At 42.7% G+C, this 26180-nt stretch overlaps 1 protein-coding gene across 1 annotated transcript; it reads right to left on the reverse strand.

Moving 5' to 3' along the window:
- Window positions 1-23112, reverse strand: LOC130598677 (vitellogenin-2-like). Its single transcript, XM_057408345.1, has 35 exons — window positions 23058-23112; window positions 22681-22701; window positions 22338-22489; window positions 20240-20491; window positions 19928-20089; window positions 19603-19751; window positions 19027-19177; window positions 18763-18920; window positions 18515-18680; window positions 17666-17791; window positions 16364-16582; window positions 15759-15976; window positions 15544-15641; window positions 14992-15116; window positions 14228-14329; window positions 13507-13626; window positions 13218-13407; window positions 12784-12877; window positions 11805-11990; window positions 11468-11609; window positions 10466-10694; window positions 10198-10373; window positions 9587-9937; window positions 9168-9215; window positions 8926-9006; window positions 7653-7865; window positions 7418-7560; window positions 6261-6399; window positions 5401-5536; window positions 3877-4063; window positions 2529-2620; window positions 1963-2060; window positions 1718-1877; window positions 461-622; window positions 1-320 (listed from the first exon to the last, which is right to left on the reverse strand). Exons 1-35 carry the CDS (start codon window positions 23095-23097, stop codon window positions 205-207), a joined length of 5202 nt encoding a protein of 1733 aa, XP_057264328.1. The 5' UTR covers window positions 23098-23112; the 3' UTR covers window positions 1-204.
- Between the last annotated feature and the right edge of the window lie 3068 nt (window positions 23113-26180).

Here is a 26180-nt window from a genome sequence, read left to right on the forward strand (position 1 = left end):
GAGATCAACGTTTTATTAAAGGATGAAGCCCCGCGAAGGGTGTCCAGGTGTACTGTCACGGTCTCTAGAAGAACTAGAGAAGAACGGTCTCCTGAAGAGGACAGGGCCTTGTTCTCGCTGCCCAAACCAGCCGTGCCGCAGGGCCACGGGCGGTTCGGGCTGACACCGACACCCGGAAGCGAGCGGAGCCTGTGGCGCGGAGCCTCACGGCGGGCAGGACTGCTGCTGGCAGGAGCACGCTGTGTGAGCTGGAACCGTGCTCACGGCGTCCTCGGATTTCTGGTCTAGCCTCTTCTGCCCTTCCAGGCTGAGAACGGAGTCTGTAAACGAGAAAAGAAGAAAAAAGAAGTAGTGTGAGGGGAGGGTTGTCCATTGAGGTACTTGTGTGTGGTCAGCCTTCAGGCTTCTTACAGTCGGTCACAGTAGCTGTGCTGTGCACTAGTACCCGTTCTGCACTCACCAGCTGGCACGCAGTGGAAGCCCACGGAGACGGGAAGAGTCTTGGTTGCTGAACAGCCTTCTACGCAGTGTAGAACGGGCTCCATGGAGAAGCATTTTGCTGCCGCCTTCTCAAATGCGACGGGCTTGTCAATTTTGACAAATCTGCGCTGCAGCTTGCAAGCTATAAAACATGAATTCTCTTAAAGCACCTACATAATTTGTATAAGTTTATATAAATTACATTATGGACTTAATCTGTAGAGTTAGCAACAGCCAGGACCAAGGGATGAACCAGCTTGAAAGTAACATGATTGAAGTGAGTCAATTTTCTGTCAGTGGCTTAGGCTGTGAGAAAATCGTGCATATGGGGCACAGTCCCAAGGACAGAGGATTGCCAAATAAGATTTAGGTAGGACACAGGTGTCCGAATCCAACAAGATACATGTGAAAACTTTGTCCAGCTGACACTCAACTTTACCCAAACTGTGACAACACTTCATCTGGGGGCAGTAGTGGCTCCCGGACATCTGTATATCCACTTCTGTGCTGTACCTAGCATCACACCTTTGCCATGGCTGAGTAGCTTAGTCCTTAAGCTTCTGTGATCCAGGCTTTCCTGAACCAGTCCCCCCCGGGAGCTTTATCCAAGAGTATAGGATATATTCCAAAAAGGCCACCACATACCCAGAGGGTTGGGTTCCACATAAAATGCTGTGGACCCTAATGTTACCAAAATGGTCATGTTAGTTTTATATAGGAGCTGGAAGAACAACCATTTGTGGGCTGAAGGTTTCAGATTAAGTTCATCTTCAGACTAAGGAAATAAATCAGGTATTTCCCACCTCAAACGCCCTCAAGTTTGATAGCCAGGGCCAGATACTTGTATTTTTTATTTTTCTGAGAAACTAAAAGTCTGGAAATAGCAGAACGGAAATAAAGTATGAAACTATTAAGGGTGTCACAAAACATCTTTTGTCAAGTCAAACTGTCTGCTTTTTGTACTAATTTATCATTTTAAGGAGTTCTAAGTTTATAATTTTATCTGGAACACACAAACTTCAGGTAACTACGTAGTGCAGAGAAAGTTGATATAAAAATGCAACAAAAGCAGAACTTGCAGTGAACTACCAAACTCGGGAAGAACAGATTTTTGGTCTATGGCCACTAATTACAAAAACAGTAAAACAAAAGATGATTGTGCTACAATTAAGATAAATCATCTATTCATGTGACTAATTAATTAGTCAAAGGCAATGACATTAATATATGTTAGTACCTCCAGCACAGGGGTCTTCTGAGATGATCCAGGACTGACCAAAACTCACTGCATCTTTAGCTAAATATCCACTGGGCATTTGATATTCCCTTTCCTTCTCAGCATCATATTTTCCACAGATACCACATGTTTTTCCAGCCATCCAGAAAGCAACCTGAATCTTTGTGGAAATAAAGAAAAGCTGCATTTAATTGGTTTTCTTCTGAAAATAAACCTACTGAAATTAATAATAATATAAAAAATACCTCAAGTCTATGGCCATCATAATATATTTTATCTATGCCATAATCCGGAGCTGTTAGTGACAGGCCTTCCTTTTCACTGCTAATCAGCATGTTTGCATCTGCAGCGAAAAGCAAAAAGGGATTTCTTTTAAAAGGAAGTTACTGGTTTAGGGTCCAACCTGAACCACTCGTTAAATTCCTGGGAACTTAATGCATGTCTAATGTATCATGAAAGAGATAGGTGAAATGAGAAGGACTGTACTTACTGCCCTTGCCCTGAAGCCCTGTGACAAGAGTGGCCACGGCCAGGGCATGTCTAGGTACTTGTTCTGTGGTTTTTGTGACCAGCACAAGGTACTGTGTATGACCCTGCATGGTTTGGCTTGTGCAGAGATGCACAGGATCAGCATCTTCTTTGCTCACCTTTCTGGCCACCCCTTATGAAAGCTAGCATGAAGGTATATTAAAATCACCTATTTGTTTCTCAAAGTAGGGCAATCTTTATCTTGAGAAGTGTTTGCAGGATCCTGTGCTCTCCTTCAAAAGCTCAGAAAAGATGAAGTGAAATATAAGGATGGGTCTCTTACCAGAATTAGATGTGTATGGAATGTCTGTTGGGGCTTGAACACCATTAATCTTCAGCTGGATGAGTCCATTGGAAACATACATGTCAATCTCACTTTAAGTAAAAGAAATGAATATAAACAAATGCTTCTCCTTTGCCCTACTCAGCTCACAATTTCTAGTTCTGATAGAACCAACACTGAAGGATGCTCATATCATTCTGGCATGAATCACCTGCTACCTATTGGGAGGAAGATGGAGAGAGCCCAGGAAAGCATGCCAAGAATGCTCACAATACACCTTTACTCATCTCTGAGTGTCTGCTTGTGGCCATGGTTCAGGCAGGCCACAGGGACCCTTGCTGTGGAACAGTGTAATTGCTGTTACATTCGCATTAATTGAAGGTGCTTTACATTTCAAAGGAAGATTGGATACCCTACGGCAGTTTTCTTACAGCTTGAATAGTCTGTGCATTATAGTATTTTCTTCAGAGCAGTGTTTGATCTAATGAAGAAATACAAAGCTCAGGCATACCGAAAGCACATCCATAGGGTTGTATGAAACAGTCAGGAATGATGCAGTGACAAGGATAGCGTGAAAGATAGTCTATGAAACAAGCATCCTTCATTCTTCCACAAAACAGGTGCAGAGTATACTAGTTTCTCTCTGTTTCTCCAACATGATGGCACAGTTAGTCACGCAATTTACAGAAATAAATAATTATTTGTAATGAAACCTTACAGATCAAAGCCTATTTATGTGCTTTGAAGAACACTCACTACAATGATTTTGGTATGCATAATCCCATGCAATTTACAGTATCAGATTATAAAGAAGCTATGATGGCAGAGGTGATGGCTCTTAAATTAATTTCAAATAGATTAGAACATTTTGCACCAGCTAAGGGATGACCTAAGAGAGTGCCTCTAATCTGGAATAAGTAATTTCCTTTTTAGGCATGTCCACTTCTCAACATCTCTGCTGACATGATTGTGGGTGCTAATTAGTTCTAATAATTATATTAGTGTAGGAGGCCAGACTAAATGATTACAATAGTCCCTTTTGAATTTATAGTTTGTATGTCTACATAATTACAAAGAACTGAAATGAGATGGTTAAATGCTAGCAAATTAATGATGAATTTTGGGCAGTAAAAACTTCAGATTACTGGTCAATCTCAGATACATTTTAGAAGCACTTTTGAAAGGCAAAGTCCCAGATCCCAGTGGCACTCCTAGAAATCATTCCATTGACATTAGTAGTTTTTGCATGAGTCTTAAGCTAGCACCAATCTGCTCTGACAATCTGGTCTTCACATTTATAGGGTATTCAGCTTGACATCTATTTGTCATTAAGTTTGCAATTACTTACTGGCTGGCAAGCCTGACATTTATTGCTGTAAGGTCAGCAGACTCTTCAGGTCTTTTCATCATCACCAGGAATCTCAGTTCTGGACTACAGTCCTGCGCCAACACATGGTAGCAATTTGCAGGCATTGAATAGTTGAATTTAACACCATTGAAGGTTGTGATGACATTTTGGAAAACTGAACAACGAGCTGAAAAAAAAAAAACCCAACCAGTCAAAAGCAAGCCTTTTATAATTCATATAAGACAGTTATTCTGAGTTGTAATTTAAATAATATTAATAAAAAAGACCCGTTTTCTGGTTTTACCTATTCCCACATAAAAACAGTTTGATTCTTTCAGAAGAAATACTGTATTTGCAGTAATGCAAAAGTAGAACTTTGCTAGCCCCAGACAGCCAGGCAGTCCACTCCTGATTCAAGCATTGCGTGAGATGAGTTGTGCTCACAGCTGGTGCTGGTGCAACTCTCTTTGGGCTTTTGGCTTTTGTAACTTTGTTGTAGTCAAAAGAATTTCTCAAATGTTAACAACTCACGTGTCATTCTTCACTGAGAGGGTGAAGGTGCTGAGGCCCTGGCACAGGTTGCCCAGAGAAGCTGCGGCTGCCCCATCCCTGGAAGTGTTCAAGGCCAGGTTGGATGGGGCTTGGAGCAACCTGGTCTAGAGAAAGATGTCCCTGCTTGTGGCAGGGGGTTGGAACTGGATGAGCTTTAAGGTCCTTTCCAACCCAAAACATTCTGTGATTCTGTGACTAACACTAGAGGAAATTTACTAAAATGCTGCCACCTTTATTGAGTCCTAATAAGGATTAGAAGTAGTTAGAAGATGGGAAAAAAAAAAAAAAGCCACACTAGAGTAAACTTCTCCCTTTTTCGCTGTATGGTATTTTGCTAGAAATCCTACCATCTCTGTTTGGAAATTATTTTACATCAATTTTGATTAATATGAATTTAATTTTGGTGTTTATCAAATAAATATGCATAGGCATGACATTAGCCCACTGATTTCAAGCAAAATGTGACTCCTTATCCCAGGATTACATAAAGCTTTTCCCTAAAGTAAGTATAAAGTAATTAGCTCTTAATACAGCATTAATAAAACAGTAATCCCTTCAAAATCAAGTGCAGGAGGTGAAATTAATGTGTATACTATTGAAGCATCTGCACTATCAGCACTAAGCAAGCAGAGCATCCCAAATCTGGGGTCACTCAGATGTCTCTCTCACAAATTTTGTAACGTTTATTCCTCACAAGCAATCTCTGCCGTGCAGATGAAATGGATGCATTTGGGAATGGATGCATTGGAATCACTGTTAGGCAGGCAAGTGAATATTTAATCTTACTAGTAAAAATTTCCTTTTCCATCTTTGCAGCCTCACAGATTTTCATACAGATTTGTTTATTTCTATCTGAAGTCCAACTCATTTTTCAAGTGAATGTAAAATAATTTCAAGCTATGTCAAAGTATAAATCATGTTTACAAAATGTGCAAAGTCAATCAATGCTTGTGCAGATAGTTAATTGCTGACCTTTAAGGTTTTCAGTGATTAAAAGTGTTGCTTGGATAAAGACATTCTGGTCAGGGGATGGTACTGTTGTAAGCAGTGTACCTGGACTTGAAGGGAATGGCAGGGGAAGCCTGATGGCTCTGTCATAGATTGTGAGCTGAAAATCAGTTAGAAAACAAACATCAATGTAAATGCAAAATATGGTGTAGAGATAAGATAGCATTTTTCTATAATGGTCAAAGAAGACTGTACTGACTGAGATCTAAATTAGAATCTAGATTTAGGTGAGAGCTAAAATTAAATCAAATCAAATCCTCTGTGTACAGCATGAAACAGCAGTTTGACACATCTGTAATCTATAGAATAGCAGTGCTATAAATTACGTTTGATATTCACTATTTTGTTGCTTTCTGTGGAGTTGTGCATCACATTTGCTCACAGTCTGAACAATTTCCTTTCCTTACCTGAGATGCACACCCTCTCCTTGCCTGTACATTGAGGGCTGCTATTTGGCCATCATGCTTCTCTGCAGCCTGGTCTTAATATCTTTTCCAGGACACAGGAAAACCTATCATCTTCCTGAAGATTTGGGGAGAGGTGGTCTTTTTAATAAGTTATTGTTAACATGCTATCAATCGTGATGGTTGTTTTGTAACCTGTTTCTTATTTCATGTGTTTGCATGCTACAAGAGAAAGGGGAATATGTTGTAAGGTATTTTCACAATGGAACCAACTGTGTGAATGTAATATCCTTGTGATGGCACATCTTTATAGCTTAATAAATTAAAAAAAACCAAACAAACAGTGAGTTAAAGAAACTGTTAACCTTTGATTTCGTAACACCTGGATGCCCTGGGAAAGAAGACAGCAGAAATATTTACCTCAGGTAGCTTGAGGATCACACTGCAGGTTCTGGGAGATGTCAGAGCCATAACCAGGGTTGCCTGGTAAGAGGGACTGTACTGTTGCCTTTGAGAGTAACCAAGCAGATATGCAGCTTCTGGAAGAAATGAGTAGAACCTAGAAAAGGAAATAAAGTCATTAAAATGATCTGTCTTTGAAAAAAATTGGTTATTATTTCTTCAGACTAAAATACCCCCGTAAAGCAGTGGTATCTTTAGCAAGGATCCTTTGCCTACTAAGATTGTCAATGAGTTTACAGAGGGATCTCTATAACTGGGTTCCTTTACGTGCATGGACTCAAATAGAGAAATACAGAAAATACTCCTTTAAGAAAAGGCATAGTCTCAGAGCTGAAAAAAAGCTGAGTTCTGTGGCTTCGCTCCAGGATAGTCAGTTGGATGGTTTAATAAGGGCAGATAATAGCACTTCAGGTAATTCAATCTAATATAAAAAATTACCCCTTTGGTAGACATTTGTTAACAAAATCACCTGTATGTCTTTAATGGGAAAGCTTTTCTTGCATGCATATTTAGATAGCCGAGTTGTTGCATCTGTTCGTATTTTGGCAGCGATATGAAAAAAGACCATGCTTTGATATGGATCTATATATTATTGTGGGCAAACGCATCTATGAATACAATGAATGAACGAATACAATTGATACATGCATATGGATAGACAGAACTGAATCCAGCAGTTACAGCTTCCTTATACTACGAGTCACACAATATTTGCTATTTAGTGGGCAGTAAACCTTATGGGAAGTATTTGTATCACCTTCTTCAGAAGCTGAGATAAGGTGCCTACATTAGGAAATTGCTTTTCCTGTACAGTCAGTAAGAGACAGACTCCTTCACAGAACCAAGGTTAGGCTTCTGCTTTGACCCCCCATTAAATAGGAAGCATCAGGAGACCAATTTCCTAATTCAGGCACTTTAAGAGTCTACAATAGATTAGGTGAACCCCATTTTCCCCTTTGTTTCTTGTGGTTTTCTGCAAGCAGAAATGTGTATGCTTTGAGAGAATGAATACACAGAAATCATACTGATTAAGGGGAATTTTTCCAGAACTGAATCTGTAATTATCCAGAGCATTGACACAGGTGATTATTTCAAAAATTAAAGTAAAATCTCACCATCTTGCTGTTGTTCGGACTGTTGAAGGTACTTTAGGCCACTCCAGCTTCATCTGCATAGCTGGGTAAGTAGCAAGTTGTCCTGTTGCAATATGAGTAGCAATCCAGTAGTCCTGGCAATCTTTACCCCATTTAAGAAAACCCTAGTAGAGGAGAATATATATGTACTAGTATAAAAGATAGGAAGATCATTTTATTTCATTTACATTTGAGCTGATTGTTATTTTAAACTTACCAATACTTTATGGGCATTTATTACTGAAGCATCAGCACAGACTTTCCATCTGTTTGATATTGTGATGCTTGAAACGAACATCTGTACCCTCCATCTCCTGCGTTGTGTGTCAGTGTACAGTACAAGCTGTAATCCCGTTGGCTGCTTGTTTCTGTGGATGGCACGAAGGACTGCAGCCAGTATTGGTGGCTTACTGTCTCCCAGGAATTTAGGCTTACGTCAATAGAGAGAAGGTAGAGACCAACGACATAAAGCATTAAAATTACTATATTAAAACCACAGACAAAAAAGTATTTATAAAGGAAAAGTTTCATTCAGAAAGTCATTTTATGTGAAGTATGGGACAGCATCTTAGATCATCACTTGATCTATTCAGTTCATATATAGATTTGCCACAGTCTTTCAAGGGAGAGCTGTCATGACCTGCGTAAGTAAAGCAGTAGTGTTGGGAAGAGTTCAGGAAAATAGTGATGTGGTGAAAAGATGGACAAGAGAGGTGAATTCAAGTTACGTGGAAATGGGACAGGGAGACGAAGGAGGAAAAGGTAGATCTGTTTGCTTTTATTCTGCAAGCTACTTGCACTAACAGCTGTGAGCTGCTGGTGCAAAAGGGGTGCCTCTGCAAAGTAATGCTTACTATTTTGTAGACATGTAGGTCCCTGTCTGAAGTGTGTGAAAATTTTGTTTGATGAAATTTGCTGCAGATTCCATCTGTTCTTACAAAAGTTCTCAAAGAAGGACTAGGTACCGTTAACTTTGTGCCATGCAGTCATTCCTGAATAAATACCTGGATTGCTCTAAAGTCAGAGCCTTACTGCAAAATCAGGGTCTTTTCAAAAGCCTTGTATGGTCCTAGTATCACGCACAGAAGTGCTTGGCAGTGAAAACCTAAAAGAGTGGCAAAGCCAATTCCTGAGCTTTTACAGAGAGATATGCAAAAAAAAAAAGTACATCTGAAAACAGCTTCTGATAAGCAGGTCAGGGCACCTGATGTGTTCTAATTGTTGTAGAGAATTGCTGGCTAACACAGATTTCAACATAAATGGTAATATTTTCCAGTTTTATTAGAAAACGTAGCCTGTTTTGGATGAATATTAAAAAAACATTCCATGGCTATCCAATGTGCTCATCTTTACAAAATAGGAAACAATTTAATTTCTATATATTATCTAATATGCTAAATCATCATATTTTCCCTATTCTGTTATAAACATAGAATAACTGGAAATCCAAAGTAAACATTTTTGTTGTTGTTGTAGGCTAAGACACTCACCTGAGCTCTAAAGATGCTTTCATCACTAGCTGAAGAAGAAGAGGAGCCCATGCTGTTGTTCAGGGCTTCCCTTCCTGGCTCCTACAAAAACAGGGAATCACCTTGAAGCAAGTTGCTTACCATTAGAAGTTGTTGCAGAATTAATTTCTTGTACTTTTATTCTCAGAGAAGTAAGTTCTAATAGCAGGAAAGCTAGTGAGAACAGTTGTAGGCCCTGCTCACGGTATAAACAGTGACTGTACCTGGTCATCTGCTGGTTCGAACCAAAACCGGTAAATAGGTAGACTTGCCTGTGAAAATAGATAGAATGTAAGAACTATGTAAAAGAAGATAAAGAGCTAACTTTTGACAAATGTATTAAAAAGTCCAGTATTGAGTATAGGAGAAAAAAAAAAAGCAAAACAAAATTCTTTTCTTTTTAAATATTTTAAGCTGAAACCTTCTGAAATGTGAAACATGTGAATTGAAATGCTGCAGAGAACCAGACAGGTTAAAAAGGGGGAAAAGCTCTGGTAGGTGGTTACCGCATCCACCCTGCAGCAAGCAGCGACCCTCAATAGTCTGGTCTGGTTTTCTTTGGTCCATATCTATGGGCACAATTTCCTGATGTATAAAACATTCACCACAAGAAATATAAAAAGGTCCAGTCTGTGTGAATTACCTGTTGGTTGGAATATTTACTGTCCCCACTGCAGTGCCTCTCTCCAGAGCTGCCTTCTCTGCTGCTGCTACAGCTTTTACTGCTAGCAGACCTGCCACTGCTGCTGCTGCTTCTCCTGCCACTGCTACTTCTGCTGCTGTTCTTGCTGCTGTTGCCACGCTTCTTCCTAGATTGCCTTGTTTCATCTCTCTTGTGTTCATTTCCAGGCCCTTTACCATCAGCAGAGGAAGCAGTGAAAGAAGAGAATGAACTGGAGAGGGGCGGTGCACTGGGATCTGCCCAGAGGGTTCTATTTGCAGCCTCTTCAGTTCTGTGAACCCGTTTCCTGTGGCGCCGTGTTTTATTTGAGACCTCCAAAAACAGTTCAAAGCATTATGTATTTATAGCTTGTTCTGTAACATTTCTCTGGGTGTCAGACAAGCTGCTCACCGCAGGCTTTCAAAGAAATACAATTTCCTGGCCCTGCACACTGCAGAAGGTGCACCAGAACTCAGCCAACCCCATTCCTCCAAGCTAAAATCCTTGCTTTCCCAGGCCATTCCTCCACACTGGAAACCCTTGACTTCATTTATAGGAAAATATTTCCCCCTCCCATGCTCAGAACCTCTTACCTTAAACACGTTTTCAATGCCTAGAATCTTCTTTAGTTTAGCCTTAATATCTTTGTACGGGGTTGTCTCATCCTCTTCCTTAGACCCTGAGCTTGCTACATCAATTATTTTGGAAGCTGCTTTGGATCCTGCCTGAATTTCCAGCTGAATTTTGTCAATATCAGCATCTGTGTGAACTAAATAAAGTAAAGATACTTACATCCCAGGGTTGTGCTGCTTGAGCAGCATTCACAGAGATTGACAGAAAAGCTTGTTGTGGTGACTGTACCTGGCTTCAAAATTATTTTGGCTTCAAATTCTCCAAGCAGTTTGTGCAGATGGGTGGTTCTTAAGAAAGCAGAATTTTGTGACTTTAGGCTGAGACAAGCAGAACATCCCAAACTCTCAAATTTCCTACAGAGGGTGCGTGTGTAAAATCTTCCTCCTACACTGGGGTGATGCGCCTCTTCTGAGCCTTGCTGGTATCCTTTGGATATCACATTAGGAATATTGCTTTGCTGCATTAAACAAAATATGGCAAATAAAGATATTTTCCACAAAAAAAAAAAAAAAGTCACGCTTCTAAAATACTTCCTCCTATTAATGAAGAGAATGATGACAATCCTGCTTACGTAAGGAAGCAGTGCTTGAAACTGGAGATCCAAGCACTGGAAGCAGTGGGGTTCCTCCAACGTGCTCTGTGGAAGAGGGCTGATCAGCCTTTCCCAGGCAGTGTTTCACAAACACACTTCCCCATGAGATTCTGAGGGCTCTTTGGAGGGGCTATCTCTCTGCATCAGTTTTGGGCTACTAGCCCTCCTGTTGCAAGTCAACCTAGGCTTCTCATGCCAGCCTCAGAAGCTGAAGAACACGTAAGAGAATGGGTTTCTGCAACCCACTGCAGGGATTACCTCTGGGTTTGGGAAGAAAAATGTATATTCTGCTCAAGAGCCATCTTTTCCGTATTGCTCTGGCTCAGAGAAAAAGGGATATTGTACAAAGGTTATGAATTTCACTCACCCTCCCCATGACTGTAAAGAAATATGAAGATCTATTGTCAAAGCAACCCTACCTGCATGATATGATGATAGTGAGCAGAATGCGCATGATCGTGTCCTGAACCCACTGGGACTTGTTAGGCTTGGTATGGGATATGCCAGGCACCAGCTGAATCTCTGTTTCTGTGTTTGTGATCTGGTTAACCAGCTACTATGTTGGGGGTGCCCAATCCCTCTGAGGAGCTGTATGTTCTCTACCTCTCTGCAATACAGATGGTGAGAGGCCTCCTTACCTTCCAGCTGCTAGGTCTTGGAGACCTTTCTGGTGGCTGAAATGGCTGGTTGGAGATACTTGGTAGTTCTCCTTCGGGAAGAATCTGGGATTTCTTTTCAGAATCTTCTTCTATATTCCTTGAAATAGCATAAACTTCACTCCTGTGGAGATGATAAATGGCACACAAGTAACATCATCTGATTTTGCTTACCTGACTTTGCTGGTGCAAAAAAGACAATACTAAGCTTTCTGTGGCTGCCAAGGTGCGGGTAGACCCTAACAAAGAGCTGTATGTTCATGGTTTTATAATTCACAATCAGTAACACATAACAAGCAAAATGCCACAAGCTGTGTACCTCACAGCTGCGAGCTCAACCTTCTGACGGCAGGGAAGGGTTTCAATCTTCAGATTATTCTCTTTCATATTGATCCTGGCATCAAATTTCGTCGTAGTGTTGGCACTGAACTCTGCGTGAAATTCAAGACCACTCTGAAAGTATTGTGTATTAATCCCCATCATCGCAATCATATGAAAATATGTCCTGAAGGAGTGGAAACGAAACCATGAATAATTACAGATTAATATGCACATATTTTACTTTGAAATGCAAAATTTCATTTTCATGCTGTTCTCTTTATTGTAAGAGCCACCACTGATGGATGAAGAGATGTACCATAACAGGGTAAGAAAAAGCTGAAGTGCCACTGGAAGAAGTGAAGGGGTTTATCTGATGAACAAAGCTAGCAGACCCTCTTACCACTTTGTCACTGATATATGGCCTGCAGACAAGTTAATGCCAGAATCTTCTAGCTTCAGATTGTGCCTATTTTACTATTATGATAACTATTATTATTATCATTATCAGCACTGTTGTTTTTGCTTTTGCAGATGAAGAAATACTTTCCTTTTCCTCCAGCTTGTGCCAGGTGGTGATGCGATTCTATGTTGAACATGTAAAAATCTGTTCATGCATAAGAAAATGTATCTATCTTCACAGCTTACTATCTTCAGTCACAGGACAGGTACAGATGTGAGCATTTTTAGCAATGGAAGAACACAACAGCATCCTGTGGGGTATAGTGCACACTGCTGTGTTTGCAGGGTTGTGAAGCATCAGGTGATTGTGCTGCTTTCTCACAACTCCACTGCTCTGGATTAGCACAGCCATCCCAAATCTGGGACAAGCAGGACCCATATATGACAACATATATAGATCACATATCTATTTCAAATATAAATGTAAATGTAAGTAAATAGAAATAAAAACATAAACATAAACATTAATATTAATATTAATGCTTTTGTGTATATGTGAAACTATATGTAATTTTTACTTTGGCTTGATGTCAGCATGAATATCCATGTTGGTTTCCAACAGCTGTGAAGGTCTGAAGTCGTCAGATAATTGTGGTGATATATGTATATCCACTGCAAAAGACAGACAGGAGTTACATGAACAGAGAAAGAGTAAATGCTGGAGATGCAATGTTTTCAATGAGCATAGTAGTTAACACATGAGAGCAGTGCTTTTACCTTTTGAAATACTTTACATGATTATTTAAAGATTGCTATTCCAAACCAGAGTTATACAAATATGTCCCAGGTGAAATATGCTAATTACTTGTCAAACCCTTTGGAGGTAGCTAAACACTAATGTTTCCGCATTACAAGAGTATTTTTCAAGATTATAGAGGGATTCAATTTCAGCAGAGGGATTGGACCCACAATTATTTTGGGGAGACTGCTCAGTTGGGTGTCCCAAGCTCACCATCGGCCACAGCCTGGGCCAGCATGGCACCACACAGACTGAGCTCCAGTGGGACGCCGACCACCGTGGGGACAATGTGCCGCAGCTCGCCTACCATCAGTGGCAGGGTCCATCGGGCTGAAATGCCTCTCTGGACTTCTTCCACCACTTTTTTCACCACCACCTGCCAGTTTGATGATCCAGTTAGACTCTGAAAACAGAGAAATGGGTTGGGTTAGAAAGTAAGAAGAGACAAGGAAGGGGAATTATTGAGCATTGCAGACAGAAAAGACAACAGTCTTGTCAGTACCGTCATGGTCTGCTCAATGGCATTTTTATTGATGTCAACAAACGCGATCTCTTGGCCCAGTATCTTGATGTAAGCAGACACCAGAGGGTTCTCGGGAGGCAGTTCTTTCCATCCCAGAAGCTGTGGTGTTAAGGAGAGATGGGGAGAAAGGGAAGAAGCAGATGATGTCATTTAAAATACAGTAATGTATTAGTGAAGAGTAAATCCCATCTGAAGGATGCTAACCATGGTTCCTTTGCCAAAAAAATATTAGACAACTACAGGTCTGACCCAATGTGGCCTTTCTTAGGTTGCAGATCTGACATCAGTGGGAGTTTCCCTATGTAACATTGAGGTAAGGACTTGGTAATTTCTGCTGCTGTAAGTGGTGGGTGACACCCAAGAACACATGAACAAAAATCTTGTTCAATAGTAATTTTAAAGAAGAGCAAGCACTAACTGGGTTTTAACATATGTTTTAAAACAGATGAATTTTGGCCACCAGCACCGTCATCATCTTTTGTACTGTACGTTAAGGACTGACACATGTTGCCTGAAAAGATGGCATCTCTTGACAGTGTAAGTACAGTGTAAATGTATCTATCCACAACCAAACAGAATGACAGACTCCTTTCTCACTGAAACATCAAAGGAATGGCTTGGTGTGTGGGGTGTGATGCAACTCTGGTGCTGGCAGGAATTCTATGTTGCAAACAGGTCAGAAGGGAGCGCAGAGACATACTGTTTTACCAAGTTCCTTCAACGTCTTGTGCGTATCATACTCGGCAAAGGGAATATTCTGATTGCTGATAAACTTGGTTAGGCTTTGTGACCGGAGAGCCACCTGTAAGAAACAGAGTCAGGTGTCACAGATCAAGTACAAGAGAGCGGAGGAAAACCTTTGTACCTAATATTACACTCACTGAGGCTGCTCTAAATACATACTTCATGAAGCCATTGCACTTATAAGGCTGTGTCTACCTGGCAGATGACTGCGGGCTATGCCTGCAGGTGCTGAGGATGTGCTGAGCCAGCTTTGAGTTAGTCAGCAGAGATAATTTTAGGGCAGCACAAGAGCTCAAGGCTGCAAAGCTTGCTCAAGAAGCTGTGTAAATACCTGCCTGCTGTCACACGGAGCTTCATGCCTCCCTGGCTGCACTTCTGGCTGAAATTTAATTTCAGATGCTATTTTCCTGTACTTACACAAAATACCCCAGATGCCACGTGACTGTAGGTTGGCAGATGAGTGTTCTGCTGCATAAGCTGTCCTCCGCTCTCTTAGATTTTCATGCCTATACTGAATGTGTTCATTGATGAGTGTATGTGTCAAGAAGCCCAAATAAAAGAAACTTAAGTAAAATCATAATAATTATCTAAATTTTCTTTCATGTCCGCCCTCACAGCCAGAGATGGAATTAAACACTACATCACAGTCCAAATGGCTTAACAAGTAATACTGTCTGTGGCTGGCTTTCATCTAGCTGGCTATTTTAATGTAATACTTACCTCAATAATATCCATTGCAGTATTTGCATAATATCCTCTTACTTTTGTGATTATATCAGATGGAAATATGCTGTTGGGACTGTTCATGAGATAGACCCTCCAAATGGCACCAGCCTGATACTTAGCTATGACAGGAATAAAAAGCAGCAGAGATTTTGGTTAGGGTTTCTGAGGTGTCTGGTGCACATAAGCCACCTCAGGTACATGCTGTAGTAGATCACAAGGAGTACGTCAAGAATTCAGTCTCACAGGTCCTCTAGTTTGCAGCCTTAAAAGGAGAACTTTGTTCTAGGGCATAGTCAACTCAACCACAGTGACTGAAGAAGGAGGCCTAAATCTATGCACAGGCACCCCTTTCCACAGCAGATACCCAGAGAGTAGTACAACACCCTCAGGAGATTTTTTTATGTTTGGAGGCTCTTGTGCTTTTTCTATCCCAAGAGTACACTAAACTCACAGATTGTGATTAGATTTTTTATAAAAATCATGGAACACAGTAAGAGGCATTTGGCTGTGTTAGCTGAAGCAGTGAACAAGGCACCTGGTACTCACAGGAATAATCACCAACATGAATGACCTTGCTGTAGCGATAGCTCAACCTGTCAAGTCTGGGACTCAGTAGTTTGATGGCAATGTTGCAAGAAGCAGATCTGAGTAATAAAGAGTTAAGATCATATGAAGTTAGCCAACTGGGTCCAAATTCTTAGAAAACTGCAAGAAAAGAATCATGATTTGCTACTAAAAAATGCATTTCTTCCTCTACTTACAGATTATAGAGCTGTGGGATCCTTCCTGCTGCCAAAGCCTTCATGTGCGAATATGTGAAACTGGCTACTTGTAAACTGGGCTCCGTCAGCAGCGAGCTGGCCATTGCTGTTACAGTTGGAAGAGCAGGCTTAGTTTCAAAGAGGACAATACAAGCCACCATTCGGACATTAGGAGCAAGTGTGTTGTCCATAAAGACCTGGAGAGTGATCTCCCTTACCTAGAGTAGGAAAATACAGCCTGTGAGTACCTTATAACTTCTCATTGATGAGTGGTTCCTGAGCTGTGCCTGTGTGACCTGCAGTGAGTGGAGAACTAAGTCCTAGAAGTTGGAGCATGGGACATATCACAGAAAATGAAGATATTGCTGGGTGCACAGTGAACAGGGCTGGAAGAAACAACAGTTAGTAGTGGGCCTGGTGTTACAGCGAGTAAAGCAACCTCTTTCCCAGAATGTCAGCAAGGATACCAGGAAACTGCAGTGGGGGCAGCTGAGAAATCTGTCCAGGGTTGCTAACATAACCTGATGGCTTTGTTATTCCTGAATCACTAAGTCAATGCAAATCATACCCCATAAGATATTCGCTTAAGTGATAATTTCAGTTACTTTTGCAGGAGCTTTTCTGGCAATTTTCCTCAAGGCCAATATGGCATCAGCATGAATTCGGTTTGGTAATGAAGCTGCAGCCTGGGAAAATGTTGGCAAAAACTTCAGGATGCGTTTGATACTGGCTGGCTCTCCTGCATTGCCGATGGCTTTCAGGGCCAATGCCATGTCTTTGGCATCACCTTTGCTGGTGGCTTCTGTAGCAAGGTCATGGAGTGGCTGCAAACAGAGCAGACTGTGTTAATCTTTCTGGGTAATGACCTTGTAATAACGCATATTATAGTAATATGGCAATACATGCATTGCCATAGCAATCGGAACTACTACAACTGATACAAAGCCCAGAATAAGTTTTTCTCCCAGTAAAAATCTCATTATCATCATCAGGATGCCAAATGCAGAACATACAAGCAAACCTGGTTTTCTCCTTACACAGTGTTGTAATTGACTTTAAATTTTGCCTGAGCCTGAGCATGGGATACAATCCTACGTGGATGCCTGCACCAAAGAGTCTGTTCCCAGCTCAAGAGCAGCCCTGAGCTGCTGCTGGGTTCAGTGGCTCCCTGGGCCACCTCCATGGGCCCTGCCAGACTGCAGACCCCAGGGTCTACGCAATTGCAGGATTACACTTGTGTATTTTTCACTTCCTATAGTGATAGCAAGTTTACTTAAACAGCTTTGCTGTTCTGAGCAGACGAATTACCCTTCTGGTGGCTTGGCTTGGCTTTGTTTCACTCTTTCGGGAGATTTCAACACATCAAACACCAACAGGCCATCTCAGTGCTGTGGTCCTTCTGAGTAGGGAGCCAGAGCACCATAGTCAGAGGACAATGTCCTGAATATTTCTGATAGTGATATGCAATTATGTAGCAGGGCCTCTTTGGAAGCCCTAACCTGTGACATAGCTAGAGCTTTGCTTATATTCACACTGCCTTTTTAATGGATTTTTTAAGTACGCTCTGCTTAATATGAAAGTAGAGGGAAGAATCATAACTATTTTGCTTAACTCCTGAATTTGTCATACCTAAACTCAGTTTCAGGTAGTCTGTAATATCCATTGTCCCCACAGGCTTCTAGCACTTACATTTGAAATTCTGAACTGTTAAGACCAGATCTTTTCAAAGGCACCAGCTTGGGGTTTCATTTTGTCTTTGTAATTTTGCAGGCAATCACAGCTAAGAGTGAGGAGAGTTACCTCCCTGTAAACAGTGAGTTTCCTAATTGCCAGCATAGTGAGACCTAAATTAGAGTCATTTTAACAATTTCTTCACCCCTTGTGAAAAAGAAATGAGAGTCACCTACCTGAAGGAGTTCATCTGGACAAACTGATGTTTGAGCACAGTATTTATTTACCATGCTACCATATCCCAGGTAAACAATTACTCGATGCATTGGTAATTTCCGGATTTGGGGACAGGTCAGAAAAGTCTGCAGGAGAAAGAAGTAGTAGTCTTTAGTGTCTCTAGTAATTAGAGTGGTATTTAGTGAAAATTGCATTTGAGAAATTGTCATGGTTTAAGCCCAGCTGATAACTCAGAACCATGCCATCAAAATGACTGGAGAATAGATAGAATTTCTTCGGATTTTTCCTAAACATTTTCAGAAGTTAAATCAAACTTTAGTCATTTAGGTGCAATAAAAGTAAATGGACTCACTCCAGTTATACTGTATGTATTCAGATTTTGGTTACGTGACGTGATTTTCTTGACTGTGAGGGTGGTGAGGCACTGGCGCAGGTTGCCCAAAGAGCTGGTAAATGCTCCATCCCTGGCAGTGTTCAAGGCCAGGCTGGACAGGACCTTGGGCGACATGGTCTAGTGTGAGGCATCCCTGCCCATGGTGGGGGTTGGAGCTGGATGATCCCGAGGTCTTTTCCAGCCTTAGCCATTGTCTGATTCTATGAGTTTGTCTATTAAATATATATATATTTCTCAATAGCAACTTCATTAGGATTTTAGGGTTTTAATTTCAAACATCAAAGCCATGAAAAATTTTGGCAACAAGTGTTTGGAAACATTTTCTACAGCATTCCCTATTTTTGTTACTACCTTGCATTTTAAAAATTGAGAAGGAAATATGTTGTGTCTTTCACTTATAATCCTGTGAATTCACAGGAGTAAGAGGGAAATAGGAAGAATGATGTGTACTCACTGAGGCAATTTCTAGGGTTTGCTTGTTGATTGAAACAAAATGGAAGGCAAGAGGGAGTGTAACAGCTGCTTCCCAGATGTTCAGCTTCTCATCATGGATTTTTTGCTTCAGGAATCTGAATGTGTCAGTAGCTCCAGCAGCACAAGTGGCGCTCAGGAACCAGTGCCTGCCACAGAGAGATGGATTCATTATCTCCATTGCCCAGTGTGCCTATGATTGGAAATCCTGGCTGAAGGCAATACAGTTACCTGTAGGGAGGGTTGCTGCCAAACAGCATCCACAAAGACTCAATTTGATCAAAGGTCACTATACGAAAAAGCTGGATCGTTTGTAAGAATTTGGCTGAAGCTTCTGTAGTGGCTCCTTCCTCATTATTCTGAACTAATTGTCGCAGTGTTTCTGTTAACTATGGGAAAAACAGACAGTTGGAAGGAACCATATCTAAAATAATTATGTGCTGACCTGTTAGCCTTAGAAATAATGAAAGAGTATGAAAAGTAAGTCTCTAATACCTGTAAATCTGGATTTTTAATCCTTATTAGAGGAATTGGCATCTGGAGTAGCTCTTCTGAGAAATGATAACGAAGACTCCCCTGGTTTTGCAGCTGAATTTTTGGGGCACTGAGAGGAGTCCTTTTAATGCTGACCAGAGACAGTTCTTGTCTTCAAGGGAAAGAAGGAAATTCATCAGTAGCCTTTAATCACGTTGTGTATATGGAGGACATGTACAGCAGTTGTAGCAGACTGAGGGGCGCACAGCAGGACCATTGCATTGACCGCAAATGGATTGTGGACTTCTCTGTTTATGCATTGCTCAGGATTATCAGTCATAGGACTGGTGAGAGCTTTTGTTAGAGTTTGTCAGGGTCTCTGGGAGGTTGGGTAAATGTTTCAGGTGGCCCAGCAAACCGCTCAAACAGCAGGGCATGGGATCTGGCTCAGCATTCCAAGGGATGTATGCTGCCTTGGCTTTTTGCAGCCTACAGGCCAGATGCTTCTTGTTAACTCACAGATCAACAGTAAATATGTTTTAGGCATCTCCTGGTTCTGATAATCACAGCTAACATAAAGACACGCACAGTGCTTACCTTGCCTCCATAGCTGTTGCCCCATTGCGTTCATTGAAGGGAGAGATCTGGTACACCTGCTGAGACGCAGCAGATGTCAGTGATGTCCCACTGTCATCATACTTCATCGTGTAGGTGAACATCACCGTGCCCTTCATGTTTCTGATTTTCTAGAAGTGCAAAGAGACCCACTCAGAAATACGAATAGGCAGTAGTTAACTATCACTGAGTTAACTACTCACACATCACAAATGAGTCAAACTCCCTACTAGCATGCACCATGATGCATGGTGTTTAGCAGTGCCTTATGCTCAAGCATGGCAGCAGAGCTGTGTACTGCTCGTACCAGGGGGCAGGTGGGGCAGGGGCGGATGTATGACATTCCTATGTTCTTCACCGCTTTCTCCTGGCAGTCTGTCAGGTCCTTGCTTTTGTAAATGGTGGCACGGTTATTCTTGCTGTCATCCTGGATAATGTATCTGGTTCGGCAGATGCCTTCAATCCCAGCCTGTGAGTATTGATTAAACACAATGAACTTTCCACTTGAAACAGCAGTAAATACGTTAAAGAAAATTGCCTGGGAGGTGTATGTACAGGCAAGTTACTATTTAACAGTAAAATAAGAATTAAAGTAAAATTAGAATGGAAAAAAACAAACCTCCTGTAGTTCATACACATTTTGTGACTTTTTAATGGTTATCTGCACCATGTTCAGAATCCCTCTCACTAGGTTAGTGCACAGGATGGGACAGTCCTCAGGAGCAAAAATACTTCCAACCCTTCCTTCAGTGTATTCAAACTTAAAGGCTTGGCTGAAGCATGCAGCAAGGATCTCTGAGAGCCTTGAAGACGGGGTGAAGGAGTCTGTGGGCCAGAAGCCATTGTATTCCTCCAGCTTCGGTGACTGAATCTGTAAACAAAATTAGGAAAACATTTATCACCATCAGTTTGAAACAGTGCAATAATAAGAGGGAAACTGGACATTTCCAGTCCATAGCCAGGCACAAGCCACTTGTCCAGTACCACAGGAAATGTTTTCCTCCTCAGACTCCTGTGCTGGGCCTAGGAAGTTTCCTTGAAAACACAGTTTCCATGAAGGATCTCTGCCAGAAGAATAGGATTATGCAAACAGCATTCAGCACTTCAGCAAGTCTGGTGAAGCTTGCTGGGTGAGTGAACCACCAGCTGCCAGCAGTCTGTACGGAAAGGATACTCACCCATTTTCCCCACATGTCCAGTGAGATCTCCCTTCAGTCTGCAAGGCAACCAAGCCGTTGCTCAAGCTGCTTACTTAAACACATGGGGACTATTTTGGTTGCTGCTTTAGGTCTGGCAGGTCCCAGAGCTCCAGAGCTGTGGCACAGTGGATGAAGAAGCAGAGTTGACCACAGATCTCGCATGGGAGATGGGCCAGCAGGAGCTGAGTCTCTTACTTTGAATGCAGCTGTCATCATTTTAAGCTTACCAAGCTGTAAAAGCTTGCATACAAGTCCTTGACTGCTACCTAGTGGGAAACACATGCCTGCATGCACGTACGTATCTAGTCACATACATATCTAGTCACATACACACACATCACCCACCCCTGTACATAAAAGTACATGTTCCTGCATAGAGGGAAATGGTGTAGGTTTAGTGCTCTGATTTATTCTAGGCGTTTATAGTCAGTGCTGCAAGGGTGGCTTGCCTCTTGACACCTTTCTCAAATTAAATCCTACTCAAGACTATTGTCTGCAATTGCTAAAGTTATAGCAACTCTAGCAAGGTACATGGAGCCTGCAATTGCAGCAGTGTGTTAGGTTTGATAACAGGTATTCCTTCAAGCTGTTTCAATAATATATGCAAGGAGTACAGATAGAGTAAACTCCAAGGATGAACGCTAAGGGCATCTCTTACAGCTTTCTCCCCACGTGGTGTCTTCTGGATCCCTTTTTCTGTTGCCTTTCATTCTGTGCCAGTATTTTAAACTGTTTGGTTTAATCTTTTTGATGAGTAACAGTGCTTCCAGATCTGATATCATTATGCCAAACACAAGCATTACCATTACAATCCTTCACATTTGAATTAATGCCTATGTGAAGAACATCAAAAGGAAGATAATGGAGACAGATGGGACTTCCTCATGTGATATCTGAATTCCAGCACCGAGCTTTTCTCAGGCTATAGACCAGGTTGAAAATCATGGATATTTCAAGCATGAATTCTCATTTTCATACTCAAGCTTCATATTGCCTTAATGAAACTATATTAATATATATACTGTATATTAAGGACATTTCTTCAAAGCAGCTGCCTGCTGTCATTCTGCATAGAGATGAACCTAAGGCAGCTTTTGTCAAGGAAAAGTGCGAATGGCCACAGAGTTGGAGCAGCTCTGGCTCCCGCCACCCAGAAGTGGGGGCTGCAAGGAAGCCTGTGGTACTGTCTGTAGGTCACTACCTGTAACCAAAAGCAGTTTGGCTGCACCTTGTAGACACTCCAGTGATGCCCTCGCCTCTCCCCCAGTGTGACTTGGGGATATGGATACAAAGCTCAGTGCCCATGCCCACACCTCTCCTTGTGCTGGGGATATCATAACTGCCTGGGCAAAGCTGCTTGGTCTGACATTCTGCTTATGGAGTCTTCTTGGCACTGAGCAGGGCTCTAAGTTTTCATGTGAGCTCTACGTCCTTTGTTGGTTATTTTACCAGCCCAGAGGTAAGATCCACCACCTGACGCAGGTGGGTGAGTGGGTTCCCATGTCCATGGTGGTTTACCTGGAGAAGGTGGTCAGTGTGAGGCACATGGCTGATCTCCACCCTGCAGGTCAGCTTCACTCCAGCCATTGCCATGCCTCTGTTGGGCAGCCCATGCAGGATGAAGCTTTCATAGCTATACAGGTAAGTCTTGCCAGTATGAAAAATGGGCTCTATTCAAAAACAAAAGATATGACAGAAACATCTCCTTTGCTATGGCTGTTGTGATGTAAGTTGCAAGAACCATCCCAGCAAAGAAGGGTGAGGCTGCTACTGCCAAAAAATAGATGAGAGCAGTGGGCAAGGCATGGCCGCAGGGGAGGGCAGAGTGGGAGCTGCTCACTGGTGGTGGGAGTGCACTTACCAAGGTCCTGCTTCTGGGCCCCTGTGTGGAAGGAAAGAGAAGGATGCATGAGAAAAAAAAACACCATCTCTGTAGATCCTTCAATTTATGATTCATTTACTCAGTATGCTAATGGTTGGCAAACAACCAGTAATGGGCTCCCGAGGTGCCCCCACACCCCAGGGACACAAAGCCCATGGCAGCCTCACTCACTAGCTGCTCCTTGCTTGGCTTTTCCCCTGCTGTTAATCTTAGGCACAGAAATCTAGTAGGTTGCAGCAAAGTCATAAAAGGGCCTCAGCAAATTGAGCTGTAAATATCTCTAAAAGGCCCCGAGGAGATGCAGTTTGCTAAGGATTGCAGTGGCTATCATCAGTGCTGGGAAAGCTTCAACTTACCCACGAGGGTGAACACCAGGGCCAGGATGAGTCCCTTCATGCTAAAAGCAACTGAAGACTGCAGAAGAAAATGTGTGGCTTTTATAGAAGAATTATTAACAGGCACAGTGAATTTTGTCGAGTTATCAACTTTTTATCAACCACTCAAGTCCTTTGAGGGCAGGGGGTCGGGGACAAGGTGCCAGCTGTTTTTATGAACCAAAACCATCACAGGCACTTTTGTTCTTACTTCACCAACTGAATTCACTGAAAGTACCTTTAGAAACAAGGGCTTGAAAGTATTAAGGTATGGTTAAAGTCAAAATATTTATCATGCAAGAAAAACTACTGATTATCCTTATTCACTGGAAGAAGCCAGTGCTATTGCAGTCTGTGCTGACTTTGCCCAGGTTACCCTGACCTGACCATAAGGCACACAGCTTATCTAACTGATAGTGCCCCAGCAGGATTGTGCAAAATGCCCCAGGCAGCCCTCCTGTGACACCGGGCCGAGCAGGACAGGCTGTCACCACAGTGCTGCTCTCGGGGGACAGTGGCCTCACCCTGTAACACAAACCTCCCGTCATTGTCACAAGGCCATGGCTAAACACCACTGAAGCTCGTGCTTCCTTCACCTGCCTTCTCTTACAGGGCTGAGGCATCAGCCCCTTTCACTGTTGGGATTAGCCGTGGGAGGTGGGACAGGGGAGGCTGAATGGGCCTTACAGACACAAGCCTCTTGGTTTACAAAGGTGCTCGAAGTGCAGCTCACCCAAACTCATTTCACATCGCGCAGCAAAGGGCGGCATCTTCACCGCATGGTGGAGCTCCCCTCTCCCATGGGTAGGCCTTTCCCCTGTCCCTTTGGAGCAGACCCACAGGTCCCTCAGGCTGCTCCTGGCTCTAGGGTTTGGCCTAGTCCCTGGATCCCCTACAGCAGGGGCATGGAGATGGGGTCAGCCAGAGCCTCCTGGACCATTCCCATCAGGAACCTGCAGGAGGAGCGTTCTGGCTGAGGGGTTCATGTTGCTCACCAGCCTTCCCCTCGGTGGCTGGGGAACCGAAGCTGCTGCCCAGGTCACGGTGGGAAGGGACTGGATGCAGGTTCTCAGCAGCAGATCAGTGGCTGCTATCCAAGGCAGCTTAGTTTTCACAATGCTCTTTAGCTGATGGGGGCTTTTATAACTGGTGGTTGGGGTATAATTTATGTCTGACAAACTGTGGGTTTGGTTCCTAGAAAAAAGATTACATCTATAGGGTAAAAAAAAATAATTTTCAAGCATGGCAAATATTTCACCGTGTTTTTACCAGCACTATAATCTGGTCCCACTTGGTTTAGCCCTTCTCATGTGAAACTGATGGCCCAAGTTAGAAAAGCCAAGCCATTCACTAACGAGTTGCGTCATGTCTTTGCAGATTTGGCATATGGTAAATGTAGCTAAAGGATTTGAGTACACAGCTAGTGGTGACTGGTAATTAAGGCTCAAAAGCTAATGTATTATGGTGTAACTACGAGCAGCTGCAGGTTTTATTATAAACCAAAACCCCACCTTGCTCAGGGAGGATTTGAGGTCAGGCTCAGCACAAGCAGAGGAGCTTGATACGGATCTGCTGTGATGGCAGATTTAATGCAACAATGCTTGTATTCAGTGTCTCAAAATTATAACACTTATCACTGAAACACCATGCTACAACAGTGACACTGAGAAGTGTGCATGAAATAAGGGTCCTCCCCAGGGACTGTACAGGCTGTGCCTGGCTGCAAGGGCAGGCTCTTCCCACAATCCCCACTTCCCCCAGCCCAGGGCTTGCGGAGTCTCGCCCCATCCCACCCATCCCACGCTCTGGGCAGCAAATGTTGCATCCCTGGCCATGCTGCTGCCATGGCATGGCATCATCTATGCTTCTCCAGGTGTAAGCAAAAACCCGTCTGTGAGGGTTTCGTCTTCTGGTGTTTCTTCATAGAACTGGAAGTCAAGTTTTATAAAAACATTTTGAACATCGATAACTTCAGCACCCAGGCTCTCTGCCCATACACTCACAGCCCTTTCATGCTTCGCATTTCTCCAAAGGATATAGCCTGAATTAAAAAAAGAAAGAGAAAAAAAAGAAATCCTAAGAAAATCCCGAGGGTAATGAACCACTTTGCTGTGCCCAGGAGCTGCCCTGGATAGCATTTCCTTTGAGCTGTACTCAACTCTTTCTGCAATGGCAGTGGAGGAGAGGGGCAGAGGCTGACTGGGGCCTCCCCACAGCTCTTCACAAGGTGGACACCCGTAGTCTGCATTCCCCCACAGCCCCATGGGTGCTCTGACTGCCATGGTGGCTGAGCGATGCTCACTCACAGATCTCCTGCCAAGCTCATTGCACCCCTCACACCTGAGCACAGGGGGAGGAAGATACCCAAAACTATGCTCCAGCCTCGGCAGACTGGGAGGAGGGGAACAGTGTGGGCTGGCCCCACTGGAGCCTGGAGCTCATGCCAGAGACCCCTAGAGCCCATCCTCCGGGGGTCATGCAAAGCCTTGGCTTCCTCTGGATTAAGCCTCGGGGGTTACCTGGAATGTCTGTGCTCCATGTGACTTTCCATCACTGTACTGCACTTCCCATCACTGATCGGTACCCCATCACTGTGACTTCCAGGCAACCAGCAAACCCACCAACTCATCACTATACTGCTGCCAGGTAGTGCCCAAACACTGCCTGTCTTTAGCTCCCCATCACTTTGCAGTGCAAGGCACCATGACAGCAATTAAACTTTATGTCAATGTGTATTTATGCCTGTCTCTCAAAAATACTTCTTTTGGTACAAACAACATTAACTTCCAAACTATAAAACTCACATCCACTGAAGGTACCAAAGGTGCTGGGGAAAGCAGAATGACACAATTTTTACAGAATGCTCTCAAGTCCTTTCAAGAACTGGCCAGTGACTACCTCTTCACCCCACATGGTCATAGGCAAGTGCCACTTTTCTTCATTGCTTTCTACTGGTTTTAAGAATTGAATAACTTGCTTCAATTTTTTCTTTCTTTTCTTTTCCCCAGTAATATATTGAAGAGCTACATTTTTACCTATTTTGTAGGATCACATTCAGCTTTGCATTAACAGACTTCTACATAAGAAATGTATGTGTGTCCAGTC

The sequence above is a fragment of the Pezoporus wallicus genome, unplaced genomic scaffold (assembly GCF_028554395.1).
Source record: "Pezoporus wallicus isolate ANWC-B61680 ecotype Strahan unplaced genomic scaffold, APGP_CSIRO_Pwel_v1 contig_4238, whole genome shotgun sequence".
Taxonomy (NCBI): domain Eukaryota; kingdom Metazoa; phylum Chordata; class Aves; order Psittaciformes; family Psittacidae; genus Pezoporus; species Pezoporus wallicus.

What these genes read in the sequence shown, in the direction of transcription:
- LOC130598677 (XM_057408345.1), bottom strand. Translation starts at nt 23,097, where the DNA reads ATGAAGGGACTCATCCTGGCCCTGGTGTTCACCCTCGTGG. An exon ending in GGCAGCAACCCTCCCTACAG is followed by an intron (nt 18,681 to 18,762) that starts GTAACTGTATTG and finishes TCTCTGTGGCAG; the next exon opens with GCACTGGTTCCTGAGCGCCA. An exon ending in AATCACTGAAAACCTTAAAG is followed by an intron (nt 4,064 to 5,400) that starts GTCAGCAATTAA and finishes TTTTTTTTTCAG; the next exon opens with CTCGTTGTTCAGTTTTCCAA.